This window comes from Chionomys nivalis, chromosome 2, assembly GCF_950005125.1.
Source record: "Chionomys nivalis chromosome 2, mChiNiv1.1, whole genome shotgun sequence".
In the NCBI taxonomy this organism is placed as follows: Eukaryota; Metazoa; Chordata; class Mammalia; order Rodentia; family Cricetidae; genus Chionomys; species Chionomys nivalis.
The window spans coordinates 87037199-87058447 of NC_080087.1; the positions used below are offsets into that span (position 1 = coordinate 87037199).

Here is a 21249-nt window from a genome sequence, read left to right on the forward strand (position 1 = left end):
ATAGAATGTAATATAGAGATGTAATTTATTAGCATCCAAACACACAATAATGAGTAAAAAGGCATAAACGTCTATGCACCATATGGTTCTGTTTCTATTAAGTTCAAAACACACAAAAGTAATTTATGATGCTACCAGTCAAGATGGTGCACGTGAGAAAGGGGTGAGGGTACTTAATGACAGGAAGGCAAGAAGGGTGTGCTGTCAAAAGCTGAAGAATTTGTGATTATTTACAAGTGTGAATTTGGGATTTATGTAATTTCCAGGATGTACGATAGTTTTAATCAACAAGTCGATTTAAGACATTTAGAAAGGGAGGGGAAGGAAGGAGGGAGAGGGAGAGGAGAGAAAATGGGTGGGGACAAAGAGATAAAAACCTAACCAAAGGAGTTAGAGAGATGGACACAGTTAAACACATTGGCTGCTCTCCCACAAACCCCGAGTTCAATTCTCAACACTTAGGTAACAGCTCAAACCTTCTTTAATTTCAGCCCCAGGGAATCTAACTGTTCTGGCCCCCACAGGCACTGAACACATGTGATGCACAGGCATACATGTAGGTAAAACACCTATACACATCACAAAAAAGGAAGAAAGGAAGGAAGAAAAGAAGGAAAGGAGAAAGGAAGGGAGTAAAGAAGGAAGGGGAACCTAACAATCAAACTTGACCTTGTAAGGTTACTGATTCGAGCAAACTAACGTTTATAGGAAAATCCAGCAATATTTTTGGACAGGATAGTATATAATTTAGCATGTATATTTGACCAGTTCTTTAAAAAGGTACAGAAATACTAACATGAATTTATTTTTCAATAAAAATTATATAGCAAACCAGAGCCATTTTATAAATGAGCAAAACTGAGACATATCAGGAACTATGAGAGAGTCTTTACTGAGCATCTACTGCATGTTAGTTAGGGGCTCAGAATTTAGCCCAAACCCTGTTAAGTTGGAGGGGTCAGACTGAAGACCAGGATTAATGCTGGCTCAGGCAGAGCACTCACACATAACAGGGTACCTGCCAGATCACATAGACAGGCTGGGATTGATTGGAACAACAGAGAAAATCAAAAAGCAAACAAGGAAGATGTTGCCATTGTAGAAAAGCTTTAACACCAGAGGCTGCTCAAATACATGAGGAGCTCCCTGCGCATTGTACAAAGACCAACTAATATACAAAAAGGCATTCTTGCTCAGTGAGAATTTACTACATTTTTCTTAAGAGAGAAAACAAAGTAATAATCAGAAATGTGCACAAGGTGGTGATGTGGGATTCCCCTCTGTATGCTGTGATATGTTTTATCACCATTGGTTAATCAAGAAGCTACTTTGGCCTACAGCAGGGCAGAATATAGTAAGGCAGGAAACTCAAGCAAAGATAGAGGAGAAAAAAGGCAGTCAGGGAGATGCCATGTAGCTACTGAAGGAGAAAAAACGCTGGAACCTTATTGGTAGGCCACAACCTCATGGTGATAAACAGATTAATAGAAATGGGCTAATTTAAAATGTAAGAGCTAGATAGAAATACACCTGAGCCATCAGCCAAGCAATGTTGTAATTAATATAGTTTTTGTGTGATTATTTGGGTCTGTGTGGCTAGGAAATGAACGCTCAGTCTCCATTTACAAAATGAAGCCCAAATACTGACCATAAGTTGCCAGGCAATAAAAGGGAACCAGATTGGTTATGAAGTAATCAGAAAGGACTGCTATGGTCCTTGGGTAAAACTACACACCAAGAAGGTTGTACTTCCCAGCTCAGCAACTCACAGAACTATACCAATGGAAACAAAGTCCTGGCAGAGTATTCTGGTGTAGGAGGTCCTTCTGTATTTGTATTGCTTTCATTGGTTGAATAAAGAAGCTATCTTGGCCTTTTGATAGGGCAGCCCTTAGGTGGGTGGAGTAGACAGAACAGAATGCTGGGAAGAAGGCAATGTGGCAGATGCCATGATTCTCCTGCCTGAGATGGACATAAGCTAGACTCTTCCCTGGTAAACCATGACCCATGGTGCTACACAGATTACTAGATATGGGTTAAAGCAAGATGTGAGAGTTAGCCAATAAGAGGCTAGAGATAATGGGCCAGGCAGTAATTCAATTAATACAATTTCTGTGAGGTTATTTCGGGGGGGGGGGGGGCTAAGCTAGCAGGGTAGAAGGATGCAGCCCACAGCCTCTTCCAACAACAGTACATAAACCCATGCAGCAGGACAGGGCATGCACTGAAACAAAGAATTGATGGTTCAAAAGACAGTGGCAAGGCCAGAAAGCAAGACTAGAATAGCTGTGACTCTCCTCAAGATGCCAACAGCAGATAATTGTGAGCCTAATCTACTTAGGTGAAACCTTTGCTAAAGAGTAGAGCAGAAGTGGCTCAGACTCAGCATTTTGGAGTATTGATGTATGTATAATGAGATTCAAATCTAAGCGAACCCACCCATGTTTCATATATACCTTATATGCACATTGAGGGTACTTTTGTAAAGTATTTTTTGAGTTCCCATTTTGGCTAAGATGTGTAATACATGAATAATTCTTGTTCCATCATGCTGTTACTCAGTTGAATTGGAGGTCTTGCCCAGTCCTATGGGTCAGAGCCTATAGCCTGTGTCTGAGACTGTAAGTTTACCACGAACCCTGTGATGGTGAAGATGCCTTTTCTGTTAGGAACACAGCTCACAAACCTTGCAAAGCACCTGGGATATAACATTTGCAATATATTTCTCAAAAAGTGACTGTATGATCTAATTCTAGACCTGAGACATTTCCTGCCCAAATCATGTGTATTTGGTTCACCTACTATTAGAGAATAAAGGCACTGAGATTTAAAGGGAAAGCTTTCTGATGTCAGGAAAGCCAGGCCTATCTCTATCAGGTTCTCTTAGGTGTTTCCCTGTGTGATCATGGGTAACCCATGTTCACCCCAAATACCACTCTTCACTTAGAATGTACAGCACTTGAGTGACTATCAGTAATGGATGGCCATCATGTTTTGGTAAAAATCCTTTACCTTAAAAATAGAGGTATTTTCTATGCAAAGCTTAGTGTCTCCCAGAGCTCCAACACCAGCAGATGCCTGCAGGCCTGAGGATAACAATACACAAGCGCACACGCACACACACTCACACACTGCATGAGAGCACAAGCACACTACATTTTAGAACCACATTAAAAATTATTTAATGTGTATGGGTGTTTGTCTGTAGGTATGTCTATTCACCATGTGTGCGTGTTGCTGAAAGGGAGCTTTGGATGGCTCAGAACTGGAGTCACTGATGGTTGTGAGCTGCTCGAAGGGTGCTGAGAACTGAACTTAGGTCCTCTGGAAGAACAGACGTGTTAACCACTGAGCCCAGTCCAAGAACCACATTGTATGAGATAACAGCATATCAGGTTTTCATTTGCTCTCAGTCTCTTAAGCTGGGTCACTGAATGCTGGACAATGAACAACATGGCAGCAGTAAAGTGTTTTTGAATACACAACAATCCAATATTAATTCTAGCATGTAAGGACTTTGAGCTGTTTCTGGCGGCACTCGCCTGTGCTACACTATGCAGCTTCACCAGTCTTCTCTCTGAACACTCCACATGCACATACTGTCCTGAGTAGACGAGAAGTCAGGAAGTGCCAATGGATACTCCCTCATGCACCTCAGCTGAGACCCGAGACTATGGGATGTTATGAATTGCAGGGCTTTTTACTGAACCTGCAAAACTTTCTGCTAGACACACACAGTTTAGATACAGAAAACAAACTTTTCTTTTTGAGACATGGTTTCATATAGCATATGCTGGCTCCAAACTCCACATGGAGCTGAGGATGACCTTGAACTTCTGATCCACTTGACTCTAACTTCCAAGAGCTGCCACTCTGTCCATGCCACCACACCCAGTTTATGCAACACTAAGGATGACAGGACTTCATGCTTCCAAGGCAAATACTCTATAAACTGAGCTACATTCCCAGTGCCAGCATATAATTATCAAATCCATTTATCTTTAGATTATGCTTCACCAGAAAGATTTTTAAGAATTGTTGCTTGAAATACTGACTTGAATTAACATTATGAAAAAAAAAAAGAAGAAGAAAGTCCTTCAATGAATTTTGGCTTTGGATCAAGACAGAATTTCTGAAAGCTCCTAAAATTGCCCCAAACATACTTCTGCTACTTTGTATTAGGTATTTATATGAAGTGATGTTCTCAGCTTTGACAATTATAAAATCAAAATATTGTTCAACTCCAAAAAATGCTGAAGATGATCTATGTCCTTCAGTTTCCATTGCTCAACCAGGGTGCAATTCTTTATGTAGAATAAATAAGTACATGTATCTCATTAACATTGCTTCTGTCTTTAATAAATGGTAAAATATACAAATACCAAACATCATTTAACATAAGTTTCCCTGTGATTATCAGTAAATATCTGATTTGTATACCTATTTTATATACCCACATACCTGGAGCTGTGTAAAAATTTCTCAGTGAAGGGGTCATGAGCAGAAAAAGTTAAAACCAGTGTTTAGATTAAGGGAGCAGACTGTTCAGACTCATCAGTATCATGCCTAAAATCCAGAAACAGTTAAATTGGGGAAAAAGCTGCTTTGCTAAGGGTTTGTTAAACTTTCATGTGAACAATGCCTGGTGTGGCTCTGTGACGGGCGGACAAACTCTGAAAACGCTCACACCTTTACTCTAAGTAGCATTTTACCGTGAGGGTAAAGTTTATTAAACAGCGGTAACTGCTTAGCAGCTGATTCTGTCCAGCCAAGAATACTTTATTTTCTCTAAATGCACATTAGCCAGAATTAGCTTTTGTAATAAAACTTATCAAACGACACTGTTCAAGCCACAGTAGCTTAATTTTCAGAAACAAAACTTTTCTCTTCCAGTAATGTTGACGACCTTCATGCTTTACAACCTTTTGCTGTGATACACAAGTACCTAATCCTTATTTCATGGTAATGGGCTCTAAGCACTGGAAACTGCTATAATTTTAACTCAAGTGGACATGGATATCTTCCAATAAACCCAAATGCCCCCAAATATCTTCTGCACTAAGACTCATGATTAATGAGATTTAAGAAACCAGTTTGTAACTGTTTCTAAGTTTTTTTTTTAATTTTAATTTTTTTTTTTTTGGATTTTCGAGACAGGGTTTCTTTGTAGCTTTGGAGCCTTTTAGAGCAGGCCTCGAACTCACAGAGATCCACCTGCTTCTGCCTCCTGAGTGCTGGGATTAAAGGATGCACCACCACCGCCCAGCTCCAAAACTATTTCTAAAATAATTATCATCATCATCATCAAATTATTGCTTTAATATAAGCATTAGAATTCTAGAGTCATCACACTTACCTGTATGGCTTATCTGAGTTATGGATTCGTCTGTGGTTTCGGACACCAACATATGTAGTACTTGTGTAATCGCACACATCGCACTTATACTGCTTCTGGGTTGAAGACTTGTTCCCTTCAAGGAGAGAGGGTTAGAAACATGACTTGGTAAGACTCACATGGCAGTACTTATTAACAATTAATTACAATACAACCTACCAACATTTTAATCAAGGCTCTCCCACAGTACAACTCTCAAGTGTTAAGCAGCTCCCTAGACTCTCCTGCACCCAGGTCATCAGCAGGCATGAGAGGAACACCATCTGATCTGCAAACATGGGCAGGTCAGGCTGCTTCTGTGTAACCATGTTTCAAGTTCTACAGTAGAATGAACTTGCTCTCGGGGCTGTGCTGACTGTCTAGCAGCTAAATTAACCAAGATAGACTGGGAATTTGAAAGATGTTATTCTAACCAATAACTGGCACCAAGTCTTAAAGAAACATTTATTTGTCAACAGGTTAAAATAATAAAGTATTATAAAGTGTGGCCAGAGCCTGAAGAGATGGCTCAGTTAAAAGCACTGGCTGGTTTTGCAAGGGACTTAGACTTAGTTCCAATCACCTACTTGGTGGTTCATCCATGACCTGAGTTCTAGGGGATTTTTTTTTCTTTTTTGTCTGTATAGGCACTGAATTCATGCAGCACACATACATATATGCAGCAAAACAGCGATTCACATAAAGCAAAAATAAGGTGTGGTCACAAATCATACATAGCAAGCTACTTACAGAAAATCTAAAGTTTTTACCCTGTGGGTTTTCTCAGCTTACTGCTAAATATCAGCCTTCAACTAAACTGAGGAGGAAAACAGCTGCCAATTTTGAAGCACTCTACAATTCAGCAGTCACACCTAATAGGATGACAAATTTTGGGGGACAAAGGCTATAAATCCACAGCTCCCTCACATGTGTCAAACTTGGATCCTATTACTCGCTCATTCTGCAAATGAGTAGCTCACACATAACAACATAAGCCACAAATTCCATCGTAAACACTGTTTGCTGTGTTTACAGGTGCCCAGCGCATCTTCACTCTGTGTTACTTTTAGACAGCAGGGAAACATGGAAGCTCAAGGATCGGGGAGAGTGCAAAGAGTGTGTGCTCTTGACAAGAAGCGAGCCATGAAGTGAGCCTAGGTGGGAAGGAGTGCACACAGCATCAAAGTAAAATCATAGAAGAAAAGAAAACCCACGCTGCAGTTTCAACAAAGAAAATTCTTAAGTTAAATTTAAGCTTTCTAAAATTGAAATTTTCTTTGGCTAATAACTACTGCCAGGCAGAACAAAATGTCCCAATTTCCTGGTATAAATCTATAACATTAATACACTAATCATAATTACAATCTAAGTATTACTCTTAATTGGTAGGTTAAAAACTTGGACTTGATTATAAATGGCATTGTTCCAAATATAGTTTTAAAAAAAAGACCTGAAAAAAATGAAGTGTGAAATATTGGATAATGGCTTTTTGTGAGAAATATTACAGATCAATGACAACTAATAAAACTGACAGATGGAAAAGCCTAATATAGCACAGAATGAGAGTCTGTGCTACTTTAAGCAAATGTTTCCAATAGAATCAAGACTGGATTTAAAGTTTAACAATTTGGGCCTAATTTTTGCTCTGCCACTGGTCTGAGAATGAGCAAATCATGTCACCTCTTGAGGCCTCATTTATCTTTTTGACAGAATGGGAAGAAATGGCTTGAATAAGGCTTGTACTCTTTTTGTACACGTCTAGGCACAGTTTCTGCAATGTTTGCATTAAAATCCAGGGTAGCCTCTTTCCTTTCTGCCACCGCCATGCCATCCAGACTGAGGAAGACCCGGAAACTCCGGGACCACGTGAGCCAGGGCCATGGCCGCATCGGTAAACACCGCAAGCATCCAGGAGGACGCGGAACGCTGGAGGCATGCATCATCACAGGATCAACTTCGACAAATATCATCCAGGTTACTTCGGCAAAGTTGGGATGAGGCATTACCACTTAAAGAGGAACCAGAGCTTCTGCCCGACTGTCAACCTGGGTAAACTGTGGACACTGGTCAGTGAGCAGACCTGGGTCAACGCTGCCAAGAACAAGACTGGAGTTGCTCCCATCATTGATGTCGTGCGATCGGGCTACTACAAAGTTCTGGGGAAGGGAAAGCTCCCTAAGCAGCCTGTCATTGTGAAAGCCAAATTTTTCAGCAGAAGAACTGAAGAGAAGATAAAGGGTGTTGGAGGTGCCTGTGTTCTGGTGGCTTGAAGCCACTCAGGGAGGCCAATTAAACGCTAACACTTTCCAAAATAAATAAATAAATAAATAAATAAATAAATAAATAAATAAATAAATAAAACAAACCCAGGGTACACAAATGACAGGTCTCTAAGAAAGGACAACTTAAACTTCATAAAGAGACACTGTAAGTCTGGAAGTGCCAGGCCAGGACATTTGCTGATGTCATTCCTACTTGTTCAGTTCTGACTTCCTCAAGGGCACTGATGCCCTTCACTGCACTCCCAGCACCTGGCAAGACAGCCTGCTCAGGATAGGCAGGGCATGCTTTTGCCTGACCAAATGTCTGCAGTACTGTTACATCAGGTCTTTGTATGGAAAACATACTGAGTGGAGTCCGTACTATACAACAGCAAAGACTGGGGGTGACAGTCATGTACCTTCCTCTCATATTGTTTAATAAGCTTACAGAATAATCAAGAGAACTGTAGCAAAGCATGACTCACAATACTGAATTAATCAATTCCCCATCCAGGAGAGTATGCAGGAAGAGATCAGCTATGCCGCTACACTACTATGACAGAACAGCAAATGTAGCTATGTGGGGGTTAAAACTAAAAACATGGTGTGGTGCTTGCTCAGCACCACAAAAATAAATAAATAACAAATAAAAAAACAAAACTCCCAAACCAAACCTCAGGATGATAATGGCATACAATTTTAAATCTATGCATCTTTAATCCCAGAAGCAAGCATATTAAGTCACAGATAAAAATGCAGATCAGGGTAAGGTGCATACAATGACTTTGGAGTGGCCACGTTGAAGTCGTCATTGAATCTGCTAAAAAAACACTGGGTAGCTTTAAGCCCTTGCTTTTGCTGATGCTGCTGGAAAGATAGTACCAGCACTGGAGTCAACTGCAGGTGGCGCTACTGAGTCACATGTACTTTATTCCCTCATTAGGATTTACGGGCCAATCATGTCTAATGCTTAATGTCTCCTTTAGAGGGGATATGGAAACATAATGAATTAAAATAAAAAGAGGCATTTAGGGCTATTCTCTAGAATGGAAACGAAACTGTTTTCGTTCAGCCATCCACCTCGAAAGCAGATGCCATGTCATAAACTCCTTTTGTTCGGGATGGTTTTACGGGGATGGCATCTGTTTGACAAGGGGATTGTGGTGCTAGGGTGGTGTCAAAATCAGTTCCTTCAGAAACATTCTGGAATCAGTTATGCTTTCTGGGGTATAATTTAATGAGACATTATGGTAAAACATTTTGCTCTGCAGTTGTTTCTAACTTTAATTCTTAGGAAATCTAAAAAGGAAAGTCACCCCAATATGTTTTATTTCCCATAAACACTATGTACCACACTGGAGACATTTAAAGCACATCAATTTACACGAACCAATGCCAGTAAGTACAGCTTATTACACTCTATCCCTCATTCTCTGGATGTGGCATTCGCCTTTTCATGGAACTCTAATTAAATCTTTTGATTCTAATATTCCTATTACCAGATACTCAGCCGACTAGCACCTAACTAGTACATAAAAAGTTCCTGTTTGTGTTTAAATAATGCAGATGAAGTCTTGGCAGTCATACTCGGAGAAGAGTAAGATCACAGCAGGAAGCCTCAGTTAAAGTTTGAGGTGGGGGCTGCCATCTGCAAAAGCTTTGCCTCGGCAGGTCATCTGGTGCTGGAGAAGAGGTGTAGGCTTGTTTTCCTGCTGTGGCTTCTCTGGCTTACTCATCCAACCTTCTAAGAGTCTCTGCTGCAGCCTGGCTCTTACAGACCCCTACAAATTATAACCAGAACATCTACCTGCCTGACTGCAGTCCTTGCACATTTAGTACTTCTGCCCCAGAACTAGATGTAAGTTACTTTGGTCACTTCTCAGAATGTCCTGATGAACAAAGGGAAGACTCATTCCCACTCCCAGCACAGAAACAGAATATACTCTGTTCCACGTTCACCTCATAAGCTTGTCAGTGCAGCCTGCATTTAACAAGACACGTGAGGATGATGGTGTGTGTGTGAGCATGATCAAAGTACATTCCGGGCATTTACAAAAACGTCCCAATGAAAAAACCATCCTCTACAGTTAATAAATGCTAATGAAAATGCAGATACCTTCCTGAACACACTTTCCATCAGTGGCATCACGGGAAATTCTTGGCTCGTTTGAAGCTACTGACAAGGTGTTGGGCAGAAAGTGCTGTTCTCTCTCATGATTCCTCAGTTGGCTCTTTAAAAAAAAAAAAAAAGGCAAAAAAATTAACCCATAACACCCAGCAAATACACCTTTATGGTTACCAGGTGGCTATGCAAGGGGTTGACTGCTTTTGGGACCTTTGGCTTTGGCTAAGAACCTATTACCAACTGGATTTTAGGGCTCTTTCTTTTTTCTTTCTTTCTTTAGCAACTTTTTCTTTAAAAAAAAAAAAATCACCACCTGGACCCCATCTATTTGCTCAGTTGCAGCCAAGTCCTTACTAATTTACTACTTGCTTTTTAAAAAGTTAATATTTTAAAGTCAGGTCTACAAAAAACCATTTGGCACATGTGAAATCATAGAAAGACAGACACTAGGTGATTGCAACCTCATCAAAAGTCCATCTCTTTTCATGTTCTCTGAACAGAGTTCTCTGTCTTCAAGGGCTGGAGACTAAGGAGCAGACGGTGAGGGGATAACTTGACATAAATGCCTGCAAAGAGAAAGCTTCCCGGCAACCACAGGCCTTGTCAACGTCTACCTTCTGACACCAGTTAGATGTGCCCAAGCTAGAAGGACAGTGGCAGCAAAGCAATTCCTGCTATTTCTGGAACTTGCTACCAGAGCCTCTCTGGATGTGCTATTTGGAATTTCATGAGTCCAATTAATCCAAGTTTCAACGAAGCAACTTTTGTTCCTTTTTAAAAAAATTCACCACCTTGACCCCACCTATAGGTAATCTGTGAGACACAGCCTATGACCCAGTTGGCCCATAAAGATTCGTTTTCAATCCCTGGCACACTGAAGGAGATCTAAGTCATGATCCCAGGATTGGCTGAAGGCTGAAGGCACCTTTCACAAAGGGTAATAAGTAGCATTTTATACTGGCTGCTAGCTCAATACATAAGATAAACATCTGCCTTGAATACCCATTCAATGGCCACGTGTGGGGGCATAACCCTGTAATCTCAGCACACAGGAGGAAGCCTGAAAAAGACTGCAAGTTCAAGTGCTGCCTGGGACATTCAGCAAGACTTTCACAAAACCAAGGACTGGGGATGTACGTCTGCAGCCGAGTGCATGCCTAGAGGGTGTGAAGCTCTGGCCTGATCCCCAGCAGGTCCCTCAGCTGTCCAGCAACAATAAATATCGCTGCCTCCCAGTAAGTCTCATTGCCCGCTTCCCTTCTGCAGTGACACAAATCACTTTCTGCTGGCTGTGTGGCAGCTGATATAGCCCCTTATGCCAAATGCATGCCTGTCAGTCTACTCTACATTCCTTTAAGTGAAAACCAGCACCTAAAAAACACACACACGTGAAAACATGATGAAAGCAACAGGTGCTGAGGTTCCAAAGGAGGTGGGTAGCAGACTAAGTGTGAGTTCTGGACAGCCAACTGTGGAGACTCAGCTTTCAGACCCACCTTCAATGCTAATTTGTTGAAGGTATCTCTGGGCAAATTATCAAATGTCCCTGGAACTCATTTTCCTGATATACAAAATGAAGTGGCTGGACTACATCTACAAAGTCCCTGCCAACCCTCATGCCCGCCGCTCACCTTGTAATGGAAAGACATTTTGCACTGCTTACACTGGTGGATTCTGGTTTTACAGTGGTTGATCATGTGGCTTTCCAAGTCTTTGCTGTTCTCAGCTATGTGCTCACAGATAGGACACTGGTAAGGCTGCCTCTGCCGATGGACACGTAGGTGCTGCTTGATGTAGCCCCTGTTGCCACTTGAGTAGTGGCACAGGCGGCAGCGGTAGGGCCGCTCAGCATCTGGGATGTATTCCACCACGTTGGACCCTAACAAACTCCCATCACTGTTGGGCTGACACTGGGCATTGTCCTGCAACTCTTTCAAAATGTCGTCATCTGACGCATTCTGGTCTGTCCTTTCTCTCAGTTTTTCTATTACAGTAAGAAGGGACATGCTGATGCCTGTCTTAACTTGCCCATCTGACAATTCCTGCCTTCCCTCTGGGAGTGCTACTACAGTGGAACTGCTTTGGTTAAAACTTGCCAATCCATCTGAAGAGTTCTTAAGAGGAGACATGATTTTTTTTGAGTATGCTGTCAATGGACCACTGACCTGCCTTTGTCCAGTATCTGGATCTAAAAGGTTTATGTCCCCATAGTGCCCAAGGCTGGCTCTTGTTAGTTCAGCAGCTCTTATTGGCATGGTGACAAGGGCTTCTGCAGCTAAGGAGTGCAGTCTGAGAGACTCAGAATTCGTCCTTCTCCGTCCTGGTGGGGCATTCTCATCAGCAGCCAGGCTCTTACTTAGCTCACTGTCTTTCTTCTCTGCGCTGCCCCAGCCGATGATCAAGCCCCCAATATCAACAGTACATTTATCAGCATGGTAGATGTCTCCTGCTCCTCCACACCCAGTCTGGGCATCGGCAGAGCTCAGGCTCTTCCCCTCTTCCATTTCGGTATTCATTAGGAAATGTTTTGGCGGGAGGGTTTCTTCTGCACTTGGCAAACGTTCCACAATGACATTCACGTGCCCTTTTTTGTTTGGGCTGCTGCTAATGATTTTCTGTGCTGATGAGAGCAAACTATCAGCAAACAGGTTCTCCTCAGAATCAGACATCATCTCCAGCATCTCCTCCTCATTAGAGTCAAGGGTGACTGACTGGCTTAGGTGTACTCCTTCCTCTGTGCTCTCCTCTAAAGGAGATGAAGAGGACAGTGGCTCGGAGCTGCAAATCTGTACTTGTACAGATGGCCCATTGTGGATGCTCAGTTCGCTGTCCCCAATAGCAATGACGACTGCATCGACCCCGCCAGGTGCAGTGGACACCGAAGAAGTGAGAAGGCCGAGGGGTTCATTTTCATTCTCAAAGATTGGATAGGAGCAGTTAACTTCCCCTGCATGTTTCCAAGCATGTGTCTTCAACATCCGTTGCTGGCCGCAGGTGTAACTACAAAACAAGCACCGGTACATGCCATACTGCTCGTACGCATACCACTTCCTCTTGCCCATCTCTGCCACGGCTACACTTTGGACAGCATGGGTCTGTGGACTACCCATGCTCACTGGGATGTCCACCATGGTTTCATTCTTTCTTTCTGTGACTCCAAGGCAGGAGGAGCTGGACTGGGCTTGGCTACTGGCACTGTTTTCGTGTTCATTCACCACATGAGCTTCGAGTTCCTCCTGGCTTCTGGAGGTGACGTGGCACTCTGAGCACATTAGCATCACATCGTTCTGCTGCCCGTGCTGTTTGATGTGCTCTTTCAACACAGAGAAGGATGACGACAGGAACTTACAAAGGCTACACTGGTAGGACATAGCCTTCCCATCAATGGAGGCAAGAGAGTCTGCAGTGGAATTTGCTTGTGACATCTCAGATTTCCTAATCTTAGCAGCAGGGGACTTGGTTGTTTTAGCTGGAACCTCACAATGCTCTAGGGTTTCAAGACAGCGTGATGTGACACTCGGGCGTGGGCGCTTTTTCCCAATCAGTAGACATTTTTGCGACTTTTCATGCCCCACTATCTTGCTTAACTTCTGGATGACATGGACCAAAGGATCTGCTTTGGCTTTTCTTTGTTCGTTAACTTCCGAGGCAGGACTGAGGACTCCTTCAGCAGTTAACACAGCCTCCTGTTCTTCAATCTCTGGCACCAACATGGCAATGCTGGTTCTTTCTTCCATATCTAGAGACAGTGCACAGAAGAGAGCATGGGTTATAGGACAATCACATGCATGTAATGCAGAAAACCAACGTCACCTCTGGTGTCTAATTGAAATGCTTAAATATCCTTTAAGTTGGGAGTCCCCATCAATGCACCTGACTGTCCCCATACCAGACTTAAACAATTCAGAATTCCACTTTGAAATGCAATCTCCCAGAGCAGTGGTTCTCAACCTTCCTAATGCTGCAATCTTTTAACAGTTCCTCATGTTGTGGTGATCTCCCAAGCATAAAATTATTTTTGTTGCTACTTCATAATTGTAATTTTGCTACTGTCATGATTTTGTAAATATTCTTGTAGACAGAGGTTTGCCAAAGGGGCCATGACCCACAGGCAAAGAAGTACTATCCTAGACACAGTTGAAGGAGACCTCAAGTTCCTTGGGAATAACTTTATCCTGCATCCCCGCACTGTTCTGTCTCTCCCCTAAAATTCTAGAACTAGGGAGACACGGATTCTTTGTTTAAAGAAACAGCCATCCCCAGGGCCTTCGGAGTCACTGCAAGCTACTGGGAAGCATTGGTTGGTGAAGCCAACATGATTTGATACAACTCTGGATAAACTATTTCTTATGCCAAATTTTAACTGTAGATAAGAAAATCACACTTCTCTGCTCAAATCTTTGAAATTCTGAAAATATATTCATTTTAATCTACTAGAAAGGCCACTGAATTTTGGGAAGTACTATGCAAATGAAACTAAATAAGAGCAATGATCCACTTCCCCCTTTTCCTTCGACTTATGGTACACCAGATAAACCACAAACTACGCTGTGGCTTTTTAGAGGTCACATCAGTGGTCAACTGTTCCTCATTCCCAGACATGTTTCTCCTTCCTGAACAGGGAAGGGGGTCAGAGAAGGAAAATGCTGCCACTCCAGTTCCAGGTCAGTTCTAGAAAGAAGGTCAGTTAGGGGGTTATGGTAGGCTTGAATAATGCAGCAAGGCCTGGAACTTTGTAAGCACAACATACCCCGAAATCACCCTCCTTCTAGGCCTCTGAATATTCTTTATTCTGGCAGCCCTCTCACTTCAGACATTTCCTTTGACTTAAAGTGAGATTATTTTGTTGACTTGGATCACATTTTTAAGTTTAGGCTCTTTTCCAGCAACAAGTTTTGTTTTTCCACATTTTAGGTACATTCTGGAACCTTACTCACAACATTCAATAAATGCCAGCAAGATTTTCAGTGCCACAAGCCATAGACCACAAACTAGGCACCATTCTTAAACTCTAGGAACAGGCTTCACACTCTTTTCGTCAGATGGCTGAATCCTGCATATAAGGGCCCTTTAGCTCTAAGCCAGGATCACACCTAATCCACCAGGCAGGATCACACCTAACCCATCAGACTCCTCAGTGCTCCCCACCTGCACTTTGCGTCTGCTCTTCCCAGTTTCTGGCCACATTGTATGGCTTTTCCTCTATATCCCACTCTTTCCAACATAAGCATTCTTTACCTAGGTCCATGCTGGATAAAAACACAAGTGTTTTATTTTAAAAGCTAACATCAGCTTTTCTTCTTCTAGGGTTGGCCTGTAACAGCCACCTAATGGAGGGGCATATTCCAGAGCTATAACATAGCCATTCCAGCTCTGAAAAAAACCCCTTCAGAACATTTGTGTCTTTTTGTTATCCTCAGAAAGAACAAGTCTTTTTAGATTTCTACACCAAATTTCCAGCCGCTACAGAAGAGACTGATACAGGACAATGCAGTTGTTCTTCAGGAAAAAACAAAAAATCCTTTCTGTGGTTTCTGCAAAACATCTCACTGTCTTAAGATTCCAGTTTTAGGGACTGGAGAGAGATGGCTCAATGGAGAAAGTGCTTGCTGCATGCATGAGGGCCTGAGTCTGGATTCCCAGTACCCATGTAAAACCTGGGTACTGGACAGGGTGGCACACACCTATAATCCCAGAGCTGTTACAAGAAACCTTGTTTCAGCAGGGTGGGGGTAGGAGGATGATATGGAAATCAAGAGAGGAAGACACTTGACACTGACCTCTGACCTCCACTCAAGCAGGTGTTATGCACATACCACCCCAAACAAAACAAGAATCCAGTGATTTTGGTTAAAGGGAGCTGTGACTCTTCATGTGCATGCTTATTTCCCAAGGGGCCACAACTGAGGGATTCTTGTCATTCAGTTCAACTGTTAAAGGTGTATTAGTTACATAATAAAAGTAACAAAATCCGCACACATTTCCAGTTTCAGGGTCTGATCCAACTCTGTACTACTGTAAAGCCAAGGTCTCCCTTCCCATGTGTGTAACAGTCATACAGGCTAACTGATAACCAAGAGAACAGTTGATGTTTGCTCCGACCTCACACCTAGTGTTACAAAGGGGACTCCTGATTTCTCCCTTCTACTGAATGATCCAATAGGAGACAGAGCAGTGCAAATTGTTTCCACTGTTCAGTGTGTTCCTTAGAAAGTGAAATCAAGAGGAGGAGTTCATCAAAGCTCAAGAAAAAGACTAATACAAAAGAATTTGACACAGCACTCACTTTTAAAGCTGTGTGTGCTCAGGCAGTAAGAGCTAATGGCAACTTGCAGCAGATGCTCCAATTTCCCCAGAACGTTTATGTAAGTATCTCATTTTAGAGGCTGCATACATTTCGGGATAAGTACAGTAAGGCAGCTATCAAACTGATATGACAACATAAAACGCATCAAGAAACACCTGAAAAAGCCAGTTTATGTCTGCAGGCAAAACCAACAAGCAAGCAGAAACTCATTAAAAGAAAAGCCTGTTAAATAAAAGGTCACAAACAGCCCCGAGTAAAGTACACAGGAGAGGTCACTAAAACCAACTCTTCAATTTCCATAATTTTTTCTTAGACCATTCATGCAGTCCATGTGTATTATACACATAGTACATGTAAAATGTAGATATTTATTTGTACATTATATGTGTCAAATAAGTTAAACTTCATTTGACTAAAAGTCAGCATACAGCCCCAAATCACAGCATGTGACTCAAATCATAGCACAGAACACAATGAATCATCTGAACACCACTCTTGGACTTAAGAGACAGATGTAAACAATTCAAAGAAATGATCACGGGGGATGGAAGTAGGCTGGGACTAGGGAGATGTGATAGGGTAAGTCAACAGATTCTGTCAGTGAAGGTGGGATGATTACCTGTTCATTATACTCTTTGTACTCGTGCAAATGCCTAAAGGTTTTCATTACAGAAACAACCAAAAAAATCAAAACACAACTCTGCCCTGAAAAAAGCAAACCCACAATCATGTGCAAGGTTCAAAGCAACTAGGTAGGACAGCAGCATTTTACGCCCACTCAGCTACTCACAGATGGATAAAGACCAAGCGCCAACTTTCCAATACTGTAGTAATATCAAGGCTAAGCACATAATGGCCAGTCCTGAGAGACTGACAGGCTCCACTGGGGAGAGAGCAGGCACAGAGTTTCTTAAAGAGGAAGGATATCCACCAGATCCCAGCATCTAGGAGCATGGCACATATTGCTCTCTGTGCCCTCCTTTCTATGGGACTTTCTATCCCAGGAGGGATTTTATCACTATGCTCCCTGGTCCTCTGCCTGGGTGGGTACTGCCAATGGAGAGACATGAGGATCAGAAGCACAGTCAATGTCCTGGTTCCCTACTTCGAGGTCACCCTGGATTGGCTGCTTCTTAACAAAAGGCCAGTTCTTCCCAGCCAGCTGCTCTCCACAAATCTGGTTCTGGGTTTGGTACTGCCTTTCTACTGATGCTGCTGCTTCCATTAACTCTACCATTCCTGTGGCCTGCCTAGAGGAGCCCAATACCCAGATTAATATTATTTTTGTAAATACGGCTTCCCTGAGTTACCCTGATGTGAGTTTGCTGTTGTCTGCTTCTCTACTGTTAACCACAGGGTAAGAATAACAAGAAAGGCTGAGAGAGGAGGAAGCATGCTCTAACATGAACATCTTCTTACAAGTAGGAAGAAGCACTCTCCCTGAGGCAGGGACCTGAGGAAGGTTCACTAGGACCCAAGTCTAGAGATAGCCAAGTAGGAGCTTTTTCCTTTGGAATCACTAGCTACACCATTAGATCAAAAGATCAAGTCAGTGCAAGTAAACAAACTACTTTCCCAAAGCAGAGATGCTCTACAGTCTTTCCTATCAAGCCTCTCAGATCCGACCTTGACAACAGTAATCCACAGGAAAAAGCTGGTAATTAGTGTCTTTCCCAAGAAAAGTGAACAAATCCAGTTGTCTTTATTTTCTTATAATTTGCTATTTGGTGTATTTGTGTATCTAATTAGTTCCTTTTAGTTATAGCAGTATGATTACAATTCATGTGGGCTTGGAGGAAGGCTGTAATTCTGGTATATGTGAAGACAGAACAAGATTAAGTAAAGAACAGTCTCTTTTACACTAAGGATCTTTTTTTTCCAGCTAGGCAAATAAACAAACAAAAACCCCAAGCTCGAAACAATAGAAGTGATGGCCAATGAACCTCACACTCTTTCAGATTCTCAGATATTTAAAATACCTCTTTGACATTTGTTTCAACCAAAAGAAGGTAGGGCCCCTCCCTCCTCTGAAGTGCCCTCAGCTGTGTGACTCTGGGCAAGTTACTGTTTTAGAGTTTTCTGATGTTAAATGTGACATCATTTAACAAGCCGGGTAACTAACTGTTAGAGCATGGAACGACAAACTGTTAAAAGTAACCTAAAAGCTACTTATACTTTAGACCTCCCTAATGTTGGCTATACTTTATTTAAATTTTCTCAGCTCAATGGAATAATAGCTACTAAGAGAAAACCAAAGTATAACTACAAGGACATGGGTTTCATAGTCTTGAGTTTCTGAGCTGGCACCTAGCCTGAGACAATATTCTGACTTAGTGGCTATAACTAATACACAGGCCCGACGAACATCAAGCAGTATTCAGCTCAGTGTAACTTATGAAACATCTAAGGCCAAGCACAGTGTCGGAGACCACTGTTTTTGAGCTGAGAACTCAAGGTCGGGCCTTCATCCATTTCCTGTAACATTCTGAAAATTCCTGGTATCCAGCCCCTGCTTTGGAGCTGGGTATATAAAGCAACACACTTGAGGCTCACAGAGGGGAGGTTGAGGGACTGGAAACCATGCCAATGGTATTCTAAGCCTATGCTTTCTCTACCGTACCAATTTCCATTCTCAAGGTGAACAAGGCACCCACCTTGGGTGCAGCTCCCTGTACTAGATCCCCAGAATTCTTTGGGTCTAGTTATGAAGATGCCACGGTTTATAAATAAAGCAACTCAGTGAGGTGGAAGTGACTTACCCAAGGTTACATGGCTGTTAGCGGCAGAGCCAGTGTCTTTCCAATCAATTCCTGAAATTAAGGCAGTCTCCTGGATCAATCTTCACAATCCAGCTGCGGTCAAGAAGGAAAGTAAATAGAATCAAGCAATTCTCTTTGTGAAACAAATAACTTATTTTGGCGATGAAGAAACTTCCAATACTTAACATTGAAAGGAAATTTCAGAAGGCTGTTCACGCAATGTAATTACGTGAGACAAATTTACATAATTCACTTAACAAGTAGAGGATTCTGCAGAAGCTAAAACGAATGAGTCTGGAAACACTTGTGTATTTTAAGCCTCCCCCCCCCACCTTGGAAGTAATTTACTCCGCAAACTAGTGGTTTTACTGACATAATTTTCTAACCAATACGCAATAATAAATGACATATTGCTATTGTAACTTTAACCGAAATTACAGCCTAAGGCATGATTATGTAAACTAGTCAAACACAGTGGGCAGAAGGGTAGCATGACCAGAGATGACGGCGTGGCTTGACCTATATATATATATCTTCCAGTGCAGTTTCCTGCCCTGGTCCTCCATTTCTTTGCTACCGTTTCCGATAGCTGCTTTAAGTTAAAGTATGCTTCTTCGGTTCGCGTAGAAAGTAACTTAGCAATTATAGTTAAGTAAAATTAGTTCACTGCTAGGGCGTCCTCTTAAGTTAATTTCCAGGGAGTTACCGGGGTAAAGAAAAGGGCCGGGCTTTTTCTTTTAATCAATAAAACAATCCATACGCTGAATCAGACTTCAGTACAGTGGAAAGTACAAACTCAGAAAAGGTGATAAATCCAGTAATTGCTTTGAGCGATGCAGACTGATAGCAAATTCCAGTCCACTGCAGGAACCTAAAAAGGCCGCCTTGGGGTTGAGGGGCTGCCTGGGCCTAATTAATCACCCAGGCCTCGCACTCCAAACAAACGATCGGGATTGCCCCAGGTCTGGAAAGGTGGACGTTCTCCCCAGCGGTCTCAGCGCTCTCTGGGAATATCATCCCAGAGGATGTGTGAGTGTGGGAGGCCAAGATTTCTATCTTTTGCACTCGTTTTTTCCTACATCACGCAGTGGGCAAAGGGCCGGGGATTAAAGAAATTTAAGCTCCATCCAGGCTGGGCGAAGCGGTTTCACGTCTCAGGAAGCAAAAGCCGCCTCAGCGGGGCCTGAGGAGCAGCGGGCCCCCACCCCCAGCGGCACGGCGGGCCCGGGGGGTCTCCACAAGCCCGGCAGAGGGACGACAGTGCACACGGGGCCCTGGCGCTCCGGTACGTGGCAGCGCCGCGGGCGTCACCGACGAGGAGGAAGCGGGCGTCACCGGCGAGGCCGCACATGGCCCGCGGCGCTCAAGCGGAGGGACGGCCCGGGGCTCGGTACCTGCGGTCAGGTGGCGGGCTGCTGCTTCTGCGAGCCTCCTTTGGCCGGCCGTGCCCTCGCCCTCGTCCTCGCCCGCCTCGCTACTGACTCTTTTCCCTCTCTTTTCCCCGACTTGCCCCCTCCTCGGCCGTGGCTCCAAGATGGCGGCGCCGAGACGGATCACGTGAGCGGCGGGCGGGTCAGGTGAGCAGGGAGGCGCGCGGCGGGGGCGGAGCCATGACGGGGGCGGGGCCATCACCGGCCCCGCCCTCCAGCGGCCCGGGCGTATTCCTGTCAGCCCTAGTGTAGGTAGGTAGTGTAGAACTCAATGAACATGCACTTTGGCCTCAACCTGCTGGGGCATTCTTCATCCCCTTATTTACCCCATCTTTTTTTTTCACCCTGTGTGTGTGAATCTGGTTGGACTATTCTTTTAAAACAATGTGGGGGCTGGAGAGATGGCTCAGTGCTTAAGAGCTCTTGTTCTTGTAGAGGACCTGGGTTTGGTTCCCAACACCCATATGGTGGCTAAGGACTATGTCTGACTCCAGTTCCAGGGGACCTGAAGCTCTTATTGTCTTCTGACCTGTACAGACACCAGACACATACATGGTACAGACAGACATGTAGGTAAACCATTCAGGCACACAAAATAAAGCTAAATATTTTTAATTATTATTTACTTATTTATTTGTGTTTGTGGAGGCTTTTGCTAGCCAGAGGACAACTTTTGGGAGTCTGTTCTTTCCTTCCATGATATGGGTCCTGAGATCAAACTCAGGCCTTCTGGCTTGGCAGCAAGCGCCTTTACCATTGAACCATATATCCTACCTGAGTACTGAGGATCGAGCCCAGGGCCTTGCACACACTAGGTAAGGGCTCTTCCTCTGATCTGTATCTCCTAGCCCTCCTCTTCTTTGAGTTTTTGAGACAGATGGTTTGGTCTGGCTTCTTATTCCTTATGTAGCCCAGGCAGATCTTGAAGTTGTGATCCTCCTGCCTCAGTCCTCCAGGGTAGCCAGGAGTGTAGTTGTGCCCCCACCGTGTCAG

At 43.2% G+C, this 21249-nt stretch overlaps 1 protein-coding gene and 1 pseudogene across 4 annotated transcripts in view; one reads left to right on the plus strand and one right to left on the minus strand.

The window, feature by feature from the left end:
* Positions 1-20360, minus strand: part of Znf507 (zinc finger protein 507) — a 32673-nt gene extending 12313 nt beyond the window's left edge. For 3 of the 4 annotated variants that reach the window (XM_057762134.1, XM_057762133.1, XM_057762132.1), the window contains exons 1-5: positions 20221-20360; positions 18827-18919; positions 11392-13499; positions 9752-9866; positions 5357-5471 (exon numbers count right to left, since the gene is read on the minus strand). In XM_057762134.1, the coding sequence (XP_057618117.1) occupies positions 5357-5471; positions 9752-9866; positions 11392-13497 (2336 nt within the window). In that variant the 5' untranslated portion in view covers positions 13498-13499; positions 18827-18919; positions 20221-20360. The remainder of the gene's footprint in view (positions 1-5356; positions 5472-9751; positions 9867-11391; positions 13500-18826; positions 18920-20220) is intronic. The other variant, XM_057762135.1, reaches the window with a different exon arrangement.
* On the plus strand, positions 7199-7644 carry LOC130869728 (60S ribosomal protein L27a-like; annotated as a pseudogene).
* Positions 20361-21249: the final 889 nt, after the last annotated feature.